At 47.2% G+C, this 22,500-nt stretch overlaps 1 protein-coding gene across 1 annotated transcript in view; it reads right to left on the reverse strand.

The window, feature by feature from the left end:
• The window catches only part of LOC106578238 (2-acylglycerol O-acyltransferase 2-A), a 34,902-nt gene extending 15,370 nt beyond the window's left edge, over positions 1 to 19,532 (reverse strand). The window contains exons 1-3 of the mRNA XM_045701711.1: positions 19,108 to 19,532; positions 9,444 to 9,622; positions 1 to 98 (exon numbers count right to left, since the gene is read on the reverse strand). The exon at positions 1 to 98 is cut by the window's left edge and continues 107 nt beyond it. Of these exons, the coding sequence (XP_045557667.1) occupies positions 1 to 98; positions 9,444 to 9,622; positions 19,108 to 19,201 (371 nt within the window). The 5' untranslated portion in view covers positions 19,202 to 19,532. The remainder of the gene's footprint in view (positions 99 to 9,443; positions 9,623 to 19,107) is intronic.
• Positions 19,533 to 22,500: the final 2,968 nt, after the last annotated feature.

Raw genomic sequence — 22,500 nt, forward strand, 5'->3', positions numbered from 1 at the left:
GTACAGAAGTTCCCAAAACCCCCCGCCACCAGAACACCATGGGGGTGGAACCCAAAGATGTAGTTAGAACCTGGGTCCAGATCCACCGTCTTTATGAGCTGGGGGGGGGGGCAGAGGGGGAGCGGGGAGAGAGAAACAGGTACTGTAGTTAGAACCTGGGTCCAGATCCACCGTCTTTATGAGCTGGGGGGGGGCAGAGGGGGAGCGGGGAGAGAGAAACAGGTACTGTAGTTAGAACCTGGGTCCAGATCCACCGTCTTTATGAGCTGGGGGGGGGGGGGGGGACAGAGGGGGAGCGGGGAGAGAGAAACAGGTACTGTAGTTAGAATCCTCGGAGTGGGTCCTAACTTTAACTCTGGACCCCCCCTCATCCTGGAATATCCAAGGTCAGAGGTCATCTGCCTTCGGCCTAAAGAGCAGGAACCTGGACTTCACCAAAGAAATTAGAAATACAGACATTGTCATCCTACAAGAAACCTGGTATAGAGGAGACGGACCCACAAGGTTAGAGAGAGCTACCAGGAGTGAAACAGGGAAGTGACTCAGGGGGTGTGCTAATTTGGTATAGACCAGACCTAACTCACTCTATTAAATTAATCAAAACAGGAACATTTTACATCTGGATAGAAATTCAAAAGGAAATGATCTCAACAGAGAAAAATGTCCTCCTGTGTGCTACATATATCCCTCCACTAGAATCACCATACTATAATGAAGACAGCTTCTCCATCCTACCTATATCCCCCCACTAGAATCCCCATACTATAATGAAGACAGCTTCTCCATCCTACCTATATCCCTCCACTAGAATCCCCATACTATAATGAAGACAGCTTCTCCATCCTACCTATATCCCCCCACTAGAATCCCCATACTATAATGAAGACAGCTTCTCCATCCTACCTATATCCCTCCACTAGAATCCCCATACTATAATGAAGACAGCTTCTCCATCCTACCTATATCCCCCCACTAGAATCCCCATACTATAATGAAGACAGCTTCTCCATCCTACCTATATCCCCCCACTGTAATCACACTATGATGATGACAGCTTCTATAGGAGGGGTACAATGATAGGCTTCGAGGTGACTCCTATGGTCGGTACACCTATAGCTCATCCCTTGGCAGTAGTACTGTAGACTACTTTATCACTGACCTCAACCCAGAGTCTCTCAGAGTGTTCACAGTCAGCCCACTGACACCCCTATCAGATCACAGTCAGCCCACTGACACCCCTATCAGATCACAGTCAGCCCACTGACACCCCTATCAGATCACAGTCAGCCCACTGACACCCCTATCAGATCACAGTCAGCCCACTGACACCCCCTATCAGATCACAGTCAGCCCACTGACACCCCCCTATCAGATCACAGTCAGCCCACTGACACCCCTATCAGATCACAGTCAGCCCACTGACACCCCTATCAGATCACAGTCAGCCCACTGACACCCCCCTATCAGATCACAGTCAGCCCACTGACACCCCCCTATCAGATCACAGTCAGCCCACTGACACCCCTATCAGATCACAGTCAGCCCACTGACACCCCCTATCAGATCACAGCAAAATCACAATGTACTTGAACAGAGCGATACTCAACCATGAGTCATCAAAGCTGAACAAACTACATGAGAAATGCTACAGATGGAAGGAGGGTACCTACCAAACAACTATTGGCCAACAACAAGTTCAATCCCTTTTAGACAACTTCCTGGACAAAATGTTTCCCTGCAGTAGTGAAGGTGTAAACTTAGCAGTAGTTTGAACAATATATTGAACCTATCATCTAACATACCATATTTATTTATTATATCATATTTAAAGTCCATCAGAGAACCTAACACAACTTACAACAATGACAAATGGTTTGATGAAGAATGTAAAAACCTAAAAAAACTAAAAAGAAATGTAGAAACCCGTCCAACCAAAAACGCAGACCCATAAAACCTGAGCCTTCACTACGGTGAATCACTAAAACAATACAGAAATACCCCACGGAAAAACAAGGAACAGCACGTCAGAAAACCAGCTCAATGTAAATGAAGAATCCATAGACTCTAACCACTTCTGGGAACATTGGAAAACACTAAACAAACACAAAGAACGATCTATCCAGAACGGACATATAAACAAATACAAATCTTAGCATCAACTATTAAAGACGACCAGAACCTGGATTCTCCAATTTACCTTTAATGAACTACAGGACAAAATACAACCTTCCAACCCAAAAAGGCCTGTGGTGTTGATGGCATCCTTAATGAAATTATAAAATATACAGACCACGAATTCCAATTGGCTATACTTAAACTCTAACATCATCCCACAAAAAAAATGGGACAAACACCCAATTGAGACTGCATGCAGAATTCGGCAAAAATATATTCTGTGTACAACGCAAACCTCCAAACAATGCAGATCAGAACGAGGACACACTAGCTAATAACATCCAGAAGAAAGTGATGCCCACACATTCCACCACAAAGCCCTCACCTACAGAGAAACTGAAGAAGAGTCCCCTCAGCCAGCTGGTTCAGAGTCCCCTCAGCCAGCTGGTTCAGAGTCCCCTCAGCCAGCTGGTTCAGAGTCCCCTCAGCCAGCTGGTTCAGAGTCCCCTCAGCCAGCTGGTTCAGAGTCCCCTCAGCCAGCTGGTTCAGAGTCCCCTCAGCCAGCTGGTTCAGAGTCCCCTCAGCCAGCTGGTTCAGAGTCCCCTCAGCCAGCTGGTTCAGAGTCCCCTCAGCCAGCTGGTTCAGAGTCCCCTCAGCCAGCTGGTTCAGAGTCCCCTCAGCCAGCTGGTTCACAAACAGACCCCACAGATCCTCAGGACAGAAACACATTTAGACCCAACCAAATCATGAGAAAACAAAAAGATAATTACTTGACACACTGGAAAGAAATCAACCAAAAATTATAGCAAATTGGCCCTAAAGAGAGAGTACACAGCGGCAGAATACCTGACCACTGTGACTGACCCCAAATTAAGAAAGTTCTTGCCTATGTGAAGACTCAGTGAGCGTAGCCTTGCTATTGAGAGGCGCCGTCATAGCCTGTCTTCTCTTGAGATCCAGGTCTGCCGATGTGCAACACTGCCCACAAAATGAGGTGGGAACTGAGCTGCACTTCCTAACCTCCTGCCCAATGTATGACCATATTAGAGACTCATATTTCCCTCAGATTACACAGATACACAAAGAATTAGAAAACAAACCCAATTTTGATAAACTCCCATATCTACTGGGTGAAATACCACAGTGTGCAAACAGTTGCATGATGTGTGGCCTGTTGCCATGACAAAGGGGCAACCAGTGGAGCACAAGCGCCATTGTAAATACAGTCATGGCTAAAGGTTTTGAGACACAAATATTAATTTTCACAAAGTCTGCTGCCTCAGTTTGTATGATGTCAATTTGCATATACTCCAGAATGTTATGAAGAGTGATCAGATGAATTGCAATTAATTGCAAAGTCCCTCTTTGCCATGCAAATGAACTGAATCCCCAAAAAACATTTCCACTGCATTTCAGCCCTGCCACAAAAGGACCAGCTGACATCATGTCAGTGATTCTCTCGTTAACACAGGTGTGAGTGTTGACGAGGACAAGGCTGGAGATCACTCTGTCATGCTGATTGAGTTCCAATAACAGACTGGACGCTTCAAAAGGAGGGTGGTGCTTGGAATCATTGTTCTTCCTCTGTCAGCCATGGTTACCTGCAAGGAAACACCTGCCGTCATCATTGCTTTGTACAAAAAGGGCTTCACAGGCAAGGATATTGCTGCCAGTAAAATTGCACCTAAACCAACCATTTACCGGATCATCAAGAACTTCAAGGAGAGCGGTTCAATTGTTGTGAAGAAGGCTTCAGGGCGCCAAGAAAGTCCAGCAAGCGCCAGGACTGTCTCCTAAAGTTGATTCAGCTGCAGGATCGGGGCACCACCAGTACAGAGCTTGCTCAGGAATGGCAGCAGGCAGGTGTGAGTGCATCTGCACGCACAGTGAGGCGAAGACTTTTGGAGGATGGCCTGGTGTCAAGAAGGGCAGCAAAGAAGCCACTTCTCTCCAGGAAAAACATCAGGGACAGACTGATATTCTACAAAAGGTACAGGGATTGGACTGCTGAGGACTGGGGTAAACTCATTTTCTCTGATGAATCCCCTTTCCGATTGTTTGGGGCATCAGGAAAAAAGCTTGTACGGAGAAGACAAGGTGAGCGCTACCATCAGTCCTGTGTCATGCCAACAGTAAAGCATCCTGAGACCATTCATGTGTGGGGTTGCTTCTCAGCCAAGGGAGTGGGCTCACTCACAATTTTGCCTAAGAACACAGCCATGAATAAAGAATGGTACCAACACATCCTCCGAGAGCAACTTCTCCCAACCATCCAGGAACAGTTTGGTGATGAACAATGCCTTTTCCAGCATGATGGAGCACCTTGCCATAAGGCAAAAGTGATAACTAAGTGGCTCGGGGAACAAAACATTGATATTTTGGGTCCATGGCCAGGAAACTCCCCAGACCTTAATCCCATTGAGAAGTTGTGGTCAATCCTCAAGAGGCGGGTGGACAAACAAAAACCCACAAATTCTGACAAACTCCAAGCATTGATTATGCAATAGTGGGCTGCTATCAGTCAGGATGTGGCCCAGAAGTTAATTGACAGCATGCCAGGGCGGATTGCAGAGGTCTTGAAAAAGAAGGGTCAACACTGCAAATATTGACTCTTTGCATCAACTTCATGTAATTGTCAATAAAAGACTTTAACACTTATGAAATGCTTGTAATTATACTTCAGTATCCATAGTAACATCTGACAAAAATATCTAAAGACACTGAAGCAGCAAACTTTGTGGAAATTAATATTTGTGTCATTCTCAAAACGTTTGGCCACGACTGTACAACCTATATTTATCTGTTCATTTAATTTCCCTTTCACATTGCTACAACACTGTACATAGCATATACATATAGTAATGCTACAACACTGTACATAGCATATACATATAGTAATGCTACAACACATAGCCAGTAATATAACATTTGAAATGTCCATATTATTTTAAAACGACAAAGAGAGAAAGCCCTTTGAATTGAGAGGGAGAGAGAAAGCCCTTTGAATTGAGAGAGAGAGAGAGAGAAAGCCCTTTGAATTGAGAGAGAGAGAGAGAGAAAGCCCTTTGAATTGAGAGAGAGAGAGAGAGAGAAAGCCCTTTGAATTGAGAGAGAGAGAGAGAGAGAAAGCCCTTTGAATTGAGAGAGAGAGAGAGAGAGAAAGCCCTTTGAATTGAGAGAGAGAGAGAGAGAGAAAGCCCTTTGAATTGAGAGAGAGAGAGAGAGAGAAAGCCCTTTGAATTGGAGAGAGAGAGAGAGAGAAAGCCCTTTGAATTGAGAGAGAGAGAGAGAGAGGAAAGCCCTTTGAATTGGAGAGAGAGAGAGAGAGAAAGCCCTTTGAATTGAGAGAGAGAGAGAGAGAGAAAGCCCTTTGAATTGAGAGAGAGAGAGAGAGAGAAAGCCCTTTGAATTGAGAGAGAGAGAGAGAGAAAGCCCTTTGAATTGAGAGAGAGAGAGAGAGAAAGCCCTTTGAATTGAGAGAGAGAGAGAGAGAAAGCCCTTTGAATTGAGAGAGAGAGAGAGAGAAAGCCCTTTGAATTGAGAGAGAGAGAGAGAGAAAGCCCTTTGAATTGAGAGAGAGAGAGAAGAAAGCCCTTTGAATTGAGAGAGAGAGAGAGAGAAAGCCCTTTGAATTGAGAGAGAAGAGAGAGAGAAAGCCCTTTGAATTGAGAGGAGAGAGAGAGAGAAAGCCCTTTGAATTGAGAGAGAGAGAGAGAAAGCCCTTTGAATTGAGAGAGAGAGAGAGAGAAAGCCCTTTGAATTGAGAGAGAGAGAGAGAAAGCCCTTTGAATTGAGAGAGAGAGAGAGAAAGCCCTTTGAATTGAGAGAGAGAGAGAAAGCCCTTTGAATTGAGAGAGAGAGAGAGAAAGCCCTTTGAATTGAGAGAGAGAGAGAGAAAGCCCTTTGAATTGAGAGAGAGGGAGAGAAAGCCCTTTGAATTGAGAGAGAGGGAGAGAAAGCCCTTTGAATTGAGAGAGAGAGAGAGAAAGCCCTTTGAATTGAGAGAGAGGGAGAGAAAGCCCTTTGAATTGAGAGAGAGGGAGAGAAAGCCCTTTGAATTGAGAGAGGGAGAGAAAGCCCTTTGAATTGAGAGAGGGAGAGAAAGCCCTTTGAATTGAGAGAGGGAGAGAAAGCCCTTTGAATTGAGAGAGGGAGAGAAAGCCCTTTGAATTGAGAGAGGGAGAGAAAGCCCTTTGAATTGAGAGAGGGAGAGAAAGCCCTTTGAATTGAGAGAGGGAGAGAAAGCCCTTTGAATTGGAGAGAGGGAGAGAAAGCCCTTTGAATTGAGAGAGGGAGAGAAAGCCCTTTGAATTGAGAGAGGGAGAGAAAGCCCTTTGAATTGAGAGAGGGAGAGAAAGCCCTTTGAATTGAGAGGGAGAGAAAGCCCTTTGAATTGAGAGGGAGAGAAAGCCCTTTGAATTGAGAGGGAGAGAAAGCCCTTTGAATTGAGAGGGAGAGAAAGCCCTTTGAATTGAGAGGGAGAGAAAGCCCTTTGAATTGAGAGGGAGAGAAAGCCCTTTGAATTGAGAGGGAGAGAAAGCCCTTTGAATTGAGAGGGAGAGAAAGCCCTTTGAATTGAGAGGGAGAGAAAGCCCTTTGAATTGAGAGGGAGAGAAAGCCCTTTGAATTGAGAGGGAGAGAAAGCCCTTTGAATTGAGAGGGAGAGAAAGCCCTTTGAATTGAGAGGGAGAGAAAGCCCTTTGAATTGAGAGAGAGAGAGAGAGAAAGCCCTTTGAATTGAGAGAGAGAGAGAGAGAAAGCCCTTTGAATTGAGAGGGAGAGAGAGAGAAAGCCCTTTGAATTGAGAGGGAGAGAGAGAGAAAGCCCTTTGAATTGAGAGGGAGAGAAAGCCCTTTGAATTGAGAGGGAGAGAAAGCCCTTTGAATTGAGAGGGAGAGAAAGCCCTTTGAATTGAGAGGGAGAGAGAGAGAAAGCCCTTTGAATTGAGAGGGAGAGAGAGAGAAAGCCCTTTGAATTGAGAGGGAGAGAGAGAGAAAGCCCTTTGAATTGAGAGGGAGAGAGAGAGAAAGCCCTTTGAATTGAGAGAGAGAGAGAGAGAGAAAGCCCTTTGAATTGAGAGAGAGAGAGAGAGAGAAAGCCCTTTGAATTGAGAGAGAGAGAAAGCCCTTTGAATTGAGAGAGAGAGAAAGCCCTTTGAATTGAGAGAGAGAGAAAGCCCTTTGAATTGAGAGAGAGAGAGAGAGAGAGAAAGCCCTTTGAATTGAGAGAGAGAGAGAGAGAGAAAGCCCTTTGAATTGAGAGAGAGAGAGAGAGAGAAAGCCCTTTGAATTGAGAGAGAGAGAGAGAGAGAAAACCCTTTGAATTGAGAGAGAGAGAAAGCCCTTTGAATTGAGAGAGAGAGAGAGAGAGAGAGAAAGCCCTTTGAATTGAGAGAGAGAGAAAGCCCTTTTAATTGAGAGAGAGAGAAAGCCCTTTGAATTGAGAGAGAGAGAGAAAGCCCTTTGAATTGAGAGAGAGAGAGAGAGAGAAAGCCCTTTGAATTGAGAGAGAGAGAAAGCCCTTTGAATTGAGAGAGAGAGAGAGAGAAAGGAGGGAGAGAAACAGGTAGTTACTGAACGGGTCTATCGTGTGTGTGTTACCTCCAGAGTTGAGGTATCTCTTCCGTGTGTGTGTGTGTGTGTGTGTGTGTGTGTACCTTTTGCCGGCACGAGCAAAGCACAAGCCACTTTATCTTGAGCTACACGTCAAAATCTTGAAAACAGAACCAGGGCATAATTTTGGGAGCGTCTCACAAGTTACGGCCATGTAGAAGGGTTAGGGGGTAGGGGTCAGTCTTAGGGTGTAGGGGTCAGTCTTAGGGGTTAGGGTGTAGGGGGTAGGGGGTCAGTCTTAGGGGGTAGGGGTCAGTCTTAGGGGGTAGGGGTCAGTCTTAGGGGGTAGGGGTCAGTCTTAGGGGGTAGGGGGTAGGGGGTAGGGGTCAGGGGTAGGGGTCAGTCTTAGGGGTAGGGGTCAGGGGTAGGGGGTAGGGGTCAGTCTTAGGGGGTAGGGGGTAGGGGGTAGGGGTCAGTCTTAGGGGGTAGGGGTCAGTCTTAGGGGGTAGGGGTCAGTCTTAGGGGGTAGGGGTCAGTCTTAGGGGGTAGGGGTCAGTCTTACATTGAGAGGGTTAGGGTCTTACATTGAGAGGGTTAGGGTCTTACATTGAGAGGGTTAGGGTCTTACATTGAGAGGGTTAGGGTCTTACATTGAGAGGGTTAGGGTCTTACATTGAGAGGGTTAGGGTCTTACATTGAGAGGGTTAGGGTCTTACATTGAGAGGGGTAGGGTCTTACATTGAGAGGGTTAGGGTTAGGGGTCAGTCTTACATTGAGAGGGTTAGGGTTATAGGATAGGGGTTATAGGTTAGGGTCAGGGTTATAGGTTAGGGTCAGGGTTAGGGGTTAGGGTCTTACGTTGAGAGGGTAGTAGTCTCTGAAGTGTTTCCAGGGTTAGGGTTAGGGTCAGGGTTAGGATAGGGGTTAGGGTCTTACGTTGAGAGGGTAGTAGTCGCTGAAGTGTTTCCAGGGTTAGGGTCAGGGTTAGGGTCAGGGTTAAGGTCTTACGTTGAGAGGGAAGTAGTCTCTGAAGTGTATACAGGGTTAGGGTTAGGGTCAGGGTTAGGGTCAGGGGTTAGGGGTTAGGGTCTTACGTTGAGAGGGAAGTAGTCTCTGAAGTGTTTCCAGGGTTAGGGTTAGGGGTTAGGGGTCAGGGTCAGGGTTAGGGGTTAGGGTTTTACATTGAGAGGGTAGTAGTCTCTGAAGTGTTTCCAGGGTCAGGGTTAGGGGTTAGGGTCAGGGTCAGGGTTAAGGTCTTACGTTGAGAGGGAAGTAGTCTCTGAAGTGTTTCCAGGGTTAGGGTCAGGGTTAGGGGTTAGGGTCTTACGTTGAGAGGGTAGTAGTCTCTGAAGTGTATACAGGGTTAGGGTTAGGGTCAGGGATAGGGGTTAGGGTCAGGGGTTAGGGTCAGGGATAGGGGTTAGGGTCAGGGGTTAGGGTCAGGGGTTAGGGGGTTAGGGTCAGGGATAGGGGTTAGGGTCAGGGGTTAGGGATAGTGGTCAGGGTCAGGGATAGGGGTCAGGGTTAGGGGTTAGGGTCAGGGATAGGGGGTTAGGGTTAAGGTCTTACGTTGAGAGGGAAGTAGTCTCTGAAGTGTTTCCAGGGTCAGGGATAGGGGTTAGGGATAGGGGTCAGGGTCAGGGATAGGGGTCAGGGTCAGGGTTAGGGGTTAGGGGTTAGGGTTAGGGGTTAGGGTCAGGGATAGGGGTTAGGGTCCAGGGTTAGGGGTCAGGGTTAGGTCAGGGTTAGGGTTAGGGTTAGGGGTTAGGGTCTTACGTTGAGAGGGAAGTAGTCTCTGAAGTGTTTCCAGACGCTGCAGTTCCGAAGCCACTCTGACCTCCGACCCCCGCTGGTGGGTGTGTCCCTGTCCAGATACAGCCAACCAGCATACAGCGCCGCCAGAACCCACCAATCAGAGACACACAGCAACACATAGCCTGCTAGACAACACTGGGCTGGGGGAGGAGGAGGGAATAGGGCAGACATGTTATTGGTCAATTTCTCGCTGGGGGGAGGAGAATAAGGTCAGAGCAGAGAGCAAATGGTGTGTGTGTGTGTGTGTGTGTGTGTCCATTCCCACCCACACACCCCCCAGTCCCCTACTCCTAACAAGGTGACCCCAGCTTCACTACAGAGACAGCCCAAGGTACTGCATGGTCAACACCATGTCTGCATTGGAAGTACAGCATTTTACGGTGATATGGCCTCAGTGCATTCAGGTAACAGCTGTTGTCAAGGAAGTGAGTTTGTTTTTATACAGGATTTACCGCCCCCACCTACCGTCAACCAATCAGGAGGATGTGGAGCTAAACAGAGCCCTCCGCATTGTTACAATGAGGATGGGGATGTGGTACAGAGATGGACCTGACCTCTGGGAGGAGGAGGATGGGGATGTGGGACAGAGATGGACCTGACCTCTGGGAGGAGGAGGATGGGGATGCGGGACAGAGATGGACCTGACCTCTGGGAGGAGGAGGATGGGGATGCGGGACAGAGATGGACCTGACCTCTGGGGGGAGGAGGATGGGGATGTGGGACAGAGATGGACCTGACCTCTGGGGGAGGAGGATGGGGATGCGGGACAGAGATGGACCTGACCTCTGGGGGGAGGAGGATGGGGATGCGGGACAGGGATGGACCTGACCTCTGGGGGGAGGAGGATGGGGATGCGGGACAGAGATGGACCTGACCTCTGGGGGAGGAGGATGGGGATGCGGGACAGAGATGGACCTGACCTCTGGGGGGAGGAGGATGGGGATGCGGGACAGAGATGGACCTGACCTCTGGGGGAGGAGGATGGGGATGCGGGACAGAGATGGACCTGACCTCTGGGGGGAGGAGGATGGGGATGCGGGACAGAGATGGACCTGACCTCTGGGGGAGGAGGATGGGGATGCGGGACAGAGATGGACCTGACCTCTGGGGGGAGGAGGATGGGGATGCGGGACAGAGATGGACCTGACCTCTGGGGGGAGGAGGATGGGGATGCGGGACAGAGATGGACCTGACCTCTGGGGGAGGAGGATGGGGATGCGGGACAGAGATGGACCTGACCTCTGGGGGGGAGGAGGATGGGGATGTGGGACAGAGATGGACCTGACCTCTGGGGGGAGGAGGATGGGGATGTGGGACAGAGATGGACCTGACCTCTGGGGGAGGAGGATGGGGATGTGGGACAGAGATGGACCTGACCTCTGGGGGGAGGAGGATGGGGATGTGGGACAGAGATGGACCTGACCTCTGGGGGGAGGAGGATGGGGATGTGGGACAGAGATGGACCTGACCTCTGGGGGGAGGAGGATGGGGATGTGGGACAGAGATGGACCTGACCTCTGGGGGAGGAGGATGGGGATGTGGGACAGAGATGGACCTGACCTCTGGGGGGAGGAGGATGGGGATGTGGGACAGAGATGGACCTGACCTCTGGGGGGAGGAGGATGGGGATGTGGGACAGAGATGGACCTGACCTCTGGGGGGAGGAGGATGGGGATGTGGGACAGAGATGGACCTGACCTCTGGGGGAGGAGGATGGGGATGTGGGACAGAGATGGACCTGACCTCTGGGGGGAGGAGGATGGGGATGTGGGACAGAGATGGACCTGACCTCTGGGGGGAGGAGGATGGGGATGTGGGACAGAGATGGACCTGACCTCTGGGGGGGAGGAGGATGGGGATGTGGGACAGAGATGGACCTGACCTCTGGGGGGAGGAGGATGGGGATGTGGGACAGAGATGGACCTGACCTCTGGGGGGAGGAGGATGGGGATGTGGGACAGAGATGGACCTGACCTCTGGGGGGAGGAGGATGGGGATGTGGGACAGAGATGGACCTGACCTCTGGGGGGAGGAGGATGGGGATGTGGGACAGAGATGGACCTGACCTCTGGGGGGAGGAGGATGGGGATGTGGGACAGAGATGGACCTGACCTCTGGGGGGAGGAGGATGGGGATGTGGGACAGAGATGGACCTGACCTCTGGGGGGGAGGAGGATGGGGATGTGGGACAGAGATGGACCTGACCTCTGGGGGGAGGAGGATGGGGATGTGGGACAGAGATGGACCTGACCTCTGGGGGGAGGAGGATGGGGATGTGGGACAGAGATGGACCTGACCTCTGGGGGGAGGAGGATGGGGATGTGGGACAGAGATGGACCTGACCTCTGGGGGGGAGGAGGATGGGGATGTGGGACAGAGATGGACCTGACCTCTGGGGGGAGGAGGATGGGGATGTGGGACAGAGATGGACCTGACCTCTGGGGGGAGGAGGATGGGGATGTGGGACAGAGATGGACCTGACCTCTGGGGGGAGGAGGATGGGGATGTGGGACAGAGATGGACCTGACCTCTGGGGGGAGGAGGATGACGCTTCAAAGACTCGTTGGCCCAAAGGCCTTTTACTTCACACCTTAATGCTAATTTAATTTGTATCTGGCTCAGTTCCAGGTTGGATGGTGTCCTCAGGTCTAATGCTGTTTGTTGGCTAGAGCAGCCTCCGTATAGCTTGGGGGGAAAAAACCCTAGCGAAGGCCATGCTGTGGAGGTTAGCATCCTGCATATGCACCTGCCGAAAAAAATCCAAGTTCATCTAACTCCAAATCTATCCTTTTATTAAAAAAAAACATGTTGAAAAATGTGAGAGCTCACATTAAGCTGCGTCTCTCTGAGGTTCATAAATTAATAAGCATCTGGATGCTCGTCATTAATCACATCAGACCAACAAATACTTTTAACATCATCCACATAAGAGTCACAGCTAAATATGTTGTATGATCTCTTATACACTATTTTAGGCCCAGCTGTTGGAACTTTGTCTTTCCTGGATATAGCCACTATATTGTGATCACTGCATCCAATGGGTACAGATACAGCTTGATGAGATCAGTATTCAACTCTCAGAGTCAATACATGTTAGAATCACCTTTGGCGGCGATGTCTTTCTGGGTCTCTAAGAGTTTTCCACACCTGGATTATACAATACTTGTACATTATTCTTTAAAAAATGATTCAAGCTCTGTCAAGTTTGTTTTTGATCATTGCTCGACAGCCATTTTCAAGTCGATTTAAGTCAAAACTGTAACAATTTTTTATTTTAATGTAACCTTTATTTAACCTTTATTTAACCTTTATTTAACCAGACAAGTCAATTAAGAACAAATTCTTATTTACAATGACGGCCAAACCCTCCCCTAACCCGGGCGACGCTGGGCCAATTGTGTGCCACCCTATTAGACTCCCAATCACGGCTGGATGTGATACCTGCTGGATTCGAACCAGGGACTGTAGTGACGCCATGCACTGAGATGCAGTGCCTTAGACCGCTGCGCGTTGTCTTGGTAAGCAACTCCATTGTAGATTTGGCCTTGTGTTTTAAGTTATTGTCCTGGTGAAAAGTGAATTCATCTCCCAGTGTAGATTTGGCCTTGTGTTTTAAGTTATTGTGCTGGTGAAAGGTGAATTCATCTCCCAGTGTCTGGTGGAAAGCAGACTGGACCAGGTTTGATTTAAGACAGTCCCCTTACATGTTTAAATAATACACAGGTCCTCCCACCATTCAATTCAATAATAACAAAATATAATGAAAAGTGATAGATGTGTCTTGTATAATTTTTATGCTGGTCTGTCCCAGTTTAGACATCAGTATTAACCTGTCTTTTAGTCAGGGTACTCCATGATAAACCATCTCTCCTGTCCCCCATCTGCAGAAAAAGAAGGTAGAGCTGATACACACAACACTGATGACATCGTCAATGGTTGCTAGGTGAATTCCAGCACAGACAAGTGATAGGTCAGAATACTATGATCAAATCAAATGTGACCAAAATGAAGTGGGACTGGTGCCTGGCCACTACAGCCTTCTACTCCTGATATACAGCTGAACAACAAGTCCACCAGGTTGTGTAAGTAGCCTGTGAATTAAATAATCAATAAAACATAGAACTTAGTTTGGAAGTAATTATACAGATTCAGGCCAGTGACGCTGACACCGTTACTATGCAACCAGCTTTGTAACGTTACGTTGCTGAATCGTATTTGTAGAATGTTAGCGAATACGGATCCGCTATTTGTTTTTAGACCTTATAGCCAGAACCTCCATCAGAAGATAACCAGCTAATTAGCTACTAGCTATTTAGTCATTGTTAGCCACTGCTAGCAACCTTTACCCTCTGCTCAGGCACCAGACGTTTTTTTTGTTGCCTGGATAATACCTGCCAGCCTCGGACTGTTTTTCTCCACTACAACGCCGGACTCCTGCCGTAAACCCTGGACCATTGATCATCACAGCTAGCTAGCTGCCACTGAGTGACCCAGCCCCGAAGCTAGCCCTGAGCCAGGGGCATCTCCCGGCTAGCAAACTAAATTACTACAACTACAATACCTCTTTCGCCATCTGGCCCGGACCCTTTGTCGACACGGCGCCGCACCACCACGACTGGTCCGATGTAATTCCATCCGCTGTGCCTTCAACCGGCCTTTGCCGGACGTCGGAGCAGACGCTTCTCCTTACCCCGGCCTGATAGATTTAAACGCCGTGTCTCTAAATTGATTGCCCCCCCATCTATCTTCATAGCTCGTTCTGTTAGGTGACCTAAACTGGGATATGCTTAACACCCCAGCAGTCCTACAATCTAAGCTAGATGCCCTCAATCTCAAATTATCAAGGAACCTACCAGGTACAACCAGGATCAATCAGGATCTCAGCGATCACTGCCTCATTGCCTGCATCCGCTATGGGTACGTGGTCAAACAACCACCCCTCATCACTGTCAAGCGCTCCCTAAAACACTTCTGCGAGCAGGCCTTTCTAATCGACCTGGAAGGATATTGACCTCATCCTGTCAGTCAAGGATGCCTGGTCGTTCTTTAAAAGTAATTTCCTCGCCATCTTAAATAAGCATGCCCCTTTCAAAAAAATGCAGAACTAAGAACAGATATAGCCCTTGGTTCACTCCAGACCTGACTGCCCTTGACCAGCACAAAAACATCCTGTGGTGGACTGCAATAGCATTGAATAGTCCCCGCGATATGTAACTTTCCAGGGCAGTCAGGAACCAATACACGCAGTCAGTAAGGAAAGCAAAGGCTAGCTTTTTAAACAGAAATTTGCATTCTGTAGCTCTAACTCCAAAAACTTTGGGACACTGTAAAGTCCATGGAGAACAAGAGCACCTCCTCCCAGCTGCCCACTGCACTGAGGCTAGGTAACACGGTCACCACCGTTAAATCCACGATAATTGAAAAGTTCAATAAGCATTTCTCTACAGCTGGCCATGCTTTCCTCCTGGCTACCCCAACCCCGGCCAACAGCTCTGCATCCCCCGCAGCTACTTGCCCAAGCCTCCCCAGCTTCTCCTTCACCCAAATCCAGACAGCTGATGTTCTGAAAGAGCTGCAAAACCTGGACCCGTACAAATCAGCTGGGCTAGACAATCTGGACCCTCTCTTCCTAAAATTATCCGCCGCCATTGTTGCAACCCCTATTACCAGACTGTTCAACCTCTCGTATCGTCCGAGATCCCTAAAGATTGGAAAGCTGCCGCGGTCATCCCCCTCTTCAAAGGGGGTGACACTCTAGACCCAAACTGTTATAGACCTATATCCATCCTGCCCTGCCTTTCTAAAGTCTTCGAAAGACAAGTTAATAAACAGATCACTGACCATTTCGAATCCCGCCGTACCTTCTCCGCTGTGCAATCCGGTTTCCGAGCTGGTCATTGGGTGCACCTCAGCCACGCTCAAGGTCCTAAACGACATCATAACCGCCATCGATAAAAGACAGTACTGTGCAGCCGTCTTCATCGACCTGGCCAAGGCTTTCGACTCTGTCAATCAACGCATTCTTATCGGCAGACTCAACAGCCTTGGTTTCTCAAATGACTGCCTCGCCTGGTTCACCAACTACTTCTCAGATAGAGTTCAGTGTGTCAAATCGGAGGGCCTGTTGTCCGGACCTCTGGCAGTCTCTATGGGGGTGCCACCGGGTTCAATTCTCGGGCCAACTCTTTTCTCTGTATACATCAATGATGTCGCTCTTGCTGCGGGTTATTCCCTGGTCCACCTCTACGCAGACGACACCATTCTGTATACATCTGGCCCTTCTTTGGACACTGTGATAACAAACCTCCAGACGAGCTTCAATGCCATACAACACTCCTTCCGTGGCCTCCAACTGCTCTTAAATGCTAGTAAAACTAAATGCATGCTTTTCAACTGGTCGCTGCTCGCACCTGCTCGCCCGTCCAGCATCACTACTCTGGACGGTTCTGACCTAGAATATGTGGACAACTACAAATACCTAGGTGTCTGGCTAGACTGTAAACTCTCCTTCCAGATTCATATTAAACATCTCCAATTCAAAATCTAGAATAGGCTTCCTATTTCGCAACAAAGCCTCCTTCACTCACCCCGCCAAACATACCCTTGTAAAACTGACTATCCTACTGATTCTCGACTTCGATGATGTCATCTACAAAATAGCTTCCAATACTCTACTCAGCAAACTGGATGCAGTCTATCACAGTGCCATCCGTTTTGTTACCAAAGCCCCTTATACCACCCACCACTGCGACCTGTATGCTCTAGTCGGCTGGCCCTTACTACATATTCGTCGCCAGACCCACTGGCTCCAGGTCATCTATAAGTCTATGCTAGGTAAAGCTCCACCTTCTCTCAGTTCACTGGTCACGATAACAACACCCACCCGTAGCATGCGCTCCAGCTGGTCATCCCCAAAGCCAACACCTCCTTTGGCCGCCTTTCCTTCCAGTTCTCTGCTGCCAATGACTGGAACGAATTGCAAAAATCACTGAAGCTGTAGACTTATATTTCCCTCACTAACTTTAAACATCATCTATCTGAGCAGCTAACCAATCGCTGCAGCTGTACACAGCACATCTGTAAATAGCCCACCCAATCTACCTACCTCATCCCCATATTGTTTTTATTTACTTTTCTGCTCTTTTGCACACCAGTATCACTATTTGCACATCTGCTCATCTATCACTCCAGTGTTCATTTGCTAAATTGTAATTACTTCGCTACTATGGCCTATTTACTGCCTTACCTCCTCATGCCATTTGCACACACTGTATATACACTTTTTTTTCTCTATTGTGTTATGGACTGTTCGCTTGTTTATTCCATGTGTAACTCTGTGTTGTTGTTTGTGTCGCACTGCTTTGCTTTATCTTGGCCAGGTCGCAGTTGTAAATGAGAACTTGTTCTCAACTAGCTTACCTGGTTAAATAAAGGTGAAATAAAAAAATAAATAAAAAATCTTTGTCCAAGTTGAAATGAATTGGCTAGCTACATTACCCAGTAGGTAGAGGCTATGTATTTAGCTAGCTACATCACATTACCCAGTAGGTGGAGGCTATGTATTTAGCTAGCTACATCACATTACCCAGTAGGGAGAGGCTATGTATTTAGCTAGCTACATCACATTACCCAGTAGGTAGAGGCTATGTATTTAGCTAGCTACATCACATTACCCAGTAGGGAGAGGCTATGTATTTAGCTAGCTACATCACATTACCCAGTAGGTAGAGGCTATGTATTTAGCTAGCTACATCACATTACCCAGTAGGGAGAGGCTATGTATTTTGCCAGCTACATCACATTACCCAGTTGGGAGAGGCTATGTATTTAGCTAGCTACATCACATTACCCAGTAGGTAGAGGCTATGTATTTAGCTAGCTACATCACATTACCCAGTAGGGAGAGGCTATGTATTTAGCTAGCTACATCACATTACCCAGTAGGTAGAGGCTATGTATTTAGCTAGCTACATCACAGTATCATAGCTACCTAGCTACTCACCACACACAGCCATCATGTCGTACCTTTGTTGTAGGTAATCCATTCCTTGCCAATATTGTTGCACTAGACTTGGCAGCGTGTCCACAACATATGGCAGCGGGGGGCAGACCACACCTTGTTGTTTCTGGACATAACTGAAGGAGTAGAATATTACACTGACCCAGGTTGAACCTGGCCTTTGCTCGTCACGTCATCGGGCGAAAGCGGGAAGGGAAGAGCGCCCTTCTCAAATCCAACAGTAATCTGATGCAAAACACGCCTTCACGGCGCCCGGGAGAGATTAATCGAACCCCCTGATTGGACACGCCTTCACGGCGCCCGGGAGAGATTAATCGAACCCCCTGATTGGTAAACACACGCCTTCACGGCGCCCGGGAGAGATTAATCGAACCCCCTGATTGGTAAACACACGCCTTCACGGCGCCCGGGAGAGATTAATCGAACCCCCTGATTGGTAAACACCTTTACGGAGCCCGGGAGAGATTAATCGAACCCCCTGATTGGACACGCTTTCACGGCGCCCGGGAGAGATTAATCGAACCCCCTGATTGGTAAACACCTTCACGGCGCCCGGGAGAGATTAATCGAACCCCCTGATTGGTAAACACACGCCTTCACGGCGCCCGGGAGAGATTAATCGAACCACCTGATTAGTAAAACACACGCCTTCACGGCGCCCGGGAGAGATTAATCGAACCCCCTGATTGGACACGCCTTCACGGCGCCCGGGAGAGATTAATCGAACCACCTGATTAGTAAAACACACGCCTTCACGGCGCCCGGGAGAGATTAACCCCCTGATTGGACACGCCTTCACGGCGCCCGGGAGAGATTAACCCCCTGATTGGACACGCCTTCACGGCGCCCGGGAGAGATTAACCCCCTGATTGGTAAAACATTGGAATGTAAGCAATCCAGGTCCAACCATACACTTCCTGACTCGATTCCAAATACCGTTTTGGACAAGACTGATTTCATGACCAAAATTAATTATCCAATTAACACTTTGTAGTCAATTTTGCCAGTAGAATGAATGACTCATATCGATGCCACATAGGCCGTTTATACCTGGGAAGTATATTCCAGGAGGCAGTCAGATCTGTTGGCAATTCACAGTCTGACTATTTACTCTATTTAGCAACAAACTGAGTGATCGAACCATGAGAACATCACAACACTGTCACACCAACATCAGCTAATGAACCCCTCTCACTCACACACAGAGAGAGAGAGAGAGAGGAGAGAGAGAGAGGAGAGAGAGAGAGAGAGAGAGACAGAGACTCAACCAGTGAAGAACAAACACTATTGTAAATACAACCTTTGTTGATTTATTTTACCTTTAGTACTTGAACTCTTTGCACATCGTTACAACACTATATAAAAAATATATATATATATATATATATATATACACACACACACACACACACACACACACACACACACACACACACATAATATTACATTTGAAATGTTTTTATTATTTTTGAACTTTTGTAAGTGTAATATTTACTGTACATTTTTATTGTTCATTTCACTTTTGTTTGATCTATTTCACTTGCTTTGGCAATGTTAACATATGTTTCCTATTCCAGTAAAGCCCTTGAAGTGAAATGGACTCACCAAGAGCAAGGAAAGAGAAGACCCACTGTAGCACCGCGGCTGTCTGGAGTCTCCTCCGCAGCGGGATGTTCAGCGGAGCGAACAGGATCTTCATCCCGGGAAACACACGAGCTTTCCGGCTACAGGGTTAATCCGCCTGGTCCCGGTCGGTCTCTGTCTGGCTTCGGGTGTGTGAGAGAGAGAACACGTTGTAGTTTTGACTGATAGCTCCTGGTTTTCTGACACTCACACTTCTGAAACGCACGGGTCAGGTTCGTGCAGCACCGTGGAAGTTCCGATATCAACGTTACTCGGTTGTTGCTGGTTTTTAATGAACCTTTCTCGTTACAGTAACGGAGTTAATATCTTCAAACCAACTATAGAAATGAACTGATAGAACAGCTCGCCTGCGGAAGGACACTCCACCCCACGGCACGACCTTCTTCCGGAATGGAACCGCGGCAACCAATCAAAGGAGAGGAGTGGTCGGGAGGACAGATTTAAACCAGAATAATAATAATAATTAGTTATTTAGTTAATTATACTAATAATTAGTAGTAGTAGACATAAACTCTAGTTATTTATACTAGTAGTAGTAGTAGACATAAACTCTAGTTATTTATACTAGTAGTAGTAGTAGACATAAACTCTAGTTATTTATACTAGTAGTAGTAGACATAAACTCTAGTTATTTATACTAGCAGTAGCAGTAGTAGTAGTAGACATAAACTCTAGTTATTTATACTAGTAGTAGTAGTAGTAGACATAAACTCTAGTTATTTATACTAGCAGTAGTAGTAGACATAAACTCTAGTTATTTATACTAGTAGTAGTAGACATAAACTCTAGTTATTTATACTAGTAGTAGCAGTAGTAGTAGTAGACATAAACTCTAGTTATTTATACTAGCAGTAGTAGTAGATATAAACTCTAGTTATTTGTACTAGCAGTAGTAGTAGACATAAACTCTAATTATTTATACTAGTAGTAGTAGACATAAACTCTAGTTATTTATACTAGTAGTAGTAGTAGACATAAACTCTAGTTATTTATACTAGTAGTAGTAGTAGTAGACATAAACTCTAGTTATTTATACTAGTAGTAGTAGTAGACATAAACTCTAGTTATTTATACTAGTAGTAGTAGACATAAACTCTAGTTATTTATACTAGTAGTAGTAGTAGTAGACATAAACTCTAGTTATTTATACTAGTAGTAGTAGTAGACATAAACTCTAGTTATTTATACTAGCAGTAGTAGTAGACATAAACTCTAGTTATTTATACTAGTAGTAGCAGTAGTAGTAGTAGACATAAACTCTAGTTATTTATACTAGCAGTAGTAGTAGATATAAACTCTAGTTATTTGTACTAGCAGTAGTAGTAGACATAAACTCTAATTATTTATACTAGTAGTAGTAGACATAAACTCTAGTTATTTATACTAGTAGTAGTAGTAGTAGACATAAACTCTAGTTATTTATACTAGTAGTAGTAGACATAAACTCTAGTTATTTATACTAGTAGTAGTAGTAGTAGACATAAACTCTAGTTATTTATACTAGTAGTAGTAGTAGACATAAACTCTAGTTATTTATACTAGTAGTAGTAGTAGACATAAACTCTAGTTATTTATACTAGTAGTAGTAGACATAAACTCTAGTTATTTATACTAGTAGTAGTAGACATAAACTCTAGTTATTTATACTAGTAGTAGTGGTAATAGTAGACATAAACTCTAGTTATTTATACATTTACATTTACATTTAAGTCATTTAGCAGACGCTCTTATCCAGAGCGACTTACAAATTGGGGAACAGCCTCAGATTTGTCGGGTCATGGACTCTACAAGGTGTTAAATCGTTCGACAGGGATGCTGGTCCATGTTGACTCCAGGGATGCTGGTCCATGTTGACTCCAGGGATGCTGGCCCATGTTGACTCCAGGGATGCTGGTCCATGTTGACTCCAGGGATGCTGGTCCATGTTGACTCCAGGGATGCTGGTCCATGTTGACTCCAGGGATGCTGGTCCATGTTGACTCCAGGGATGCTGGTCCATGTTGACTCCAGGGATGCTGGCCCATGTTGACTCCAGGGATGCTGGTCCATGTTGACTCCAGGGATGCTGGTCCATGTTGACTCCAGGGATGCTGGTCCATGTTGACTATAGGGAATGCTGGCCCATGTTGACTCCAGGGATGCTGGTCCATGTTGACTCCAGGGATGCTGGTCCATGTTGACTCCAGGGATGCTGGTCCATGTCGACTCCAGGGATGCTGGTCCATGTTGACTCCAGAGATGCTGGTCCATGTTGACTCCAGGGATGTTGGTCCATGTTGACTCCAGGGATGCTGGTCCATGTTGAGTCCAGGGATGATGGTCCATGTTGACTCCAGGGATGCTGGTCCATGTTGACTCCAGGGATGCTGGCCCATGTTGACTCCAGGGATGCTGGCCCATGTTGACTCCAGGGATGCTGGTCCATGTTGACTCCAGGGATGCTGGTCCATGTTGACTCCAGGGATGCTGGTCCATGTTGACTCCAGGGATGCTGGTCCATGTTGACTCCAGGGATGCTGGTCCATGTTGACTCCAGGGATGCTGGCCCATGTTGACTCCAGGGATGCTGGCCCATGTTGACTCCAGGGATGCTGGTCCATGTTACTCCAGGGATGCTGGCCCATGTTGACTCCAGGGATGCTGGCCCATGTTGACTCCAGGGATGCTGGTCCATGTTGACTCCAGGGATGCTGGTCCATGTTGACTCCAGGGATGCTGGTCCATGTTGACTCCAGGGATGCTGGTCCATGTTGACTCCAATGCTTCCCACAGTTGTGTCCAGTTGGCTGGATGTCCTTTGGGTGGTGGACCAGTGTTGATTCACACGGGAAACTGTTGAGCATGAAAAACCCAGCAGCGTTGCAGTTCTTGACACAAACCGGTGTCCCTGGTACCTACTACCAGACCCCGTTCAAAGGCTCTTCAATATTATGTCTTGCTCGTTCACCCTCTGAACGGCACACAAACACAATCCAGGTCTCAATTGTCTCAAGGCTTAAAAATCCTTCTTTAACCTGTCTCCTCTCCTTCATCTACACTGAAGTGGATTTAACAGGTGACATCAATAAGGGATCAAAGATTTCACCTGGATTCACCTGGTCAGTCTGTCATGGAAAGAGCAGTGTTCATAATGTGTTGTATAGTCTGTGGTGTTGCAGTTTCTCTCAGCATCCACTAGAGGGAGCACACAGACCACAACACACACTGGACACCTCCAGGACACCTCTATAACCGTGTGTGTTCTGGTACAAAGCTTGGAGTCAGAACAGGAGATACAGCGGCCTCTGAAATACTCCCCTCTCCATCTCTCTATCTCTCTCTCTCAATCTCCCTCTCTCCATCTCTCTATCTCTC

Source organism: Salmo salar, chromosome ssa18 (genome assembly GCF_905237065.1).
Source record: "Salmo salar chromosome ssa18, Ssal_v3.1, whole genome shotgun sequence".
NCBI classification, from domain to species: Eukaryota; Metazoa; Chordata; class Actinopteri; order Salmoniformes; family Salmonidae; genus Salmo; species Salmo salar.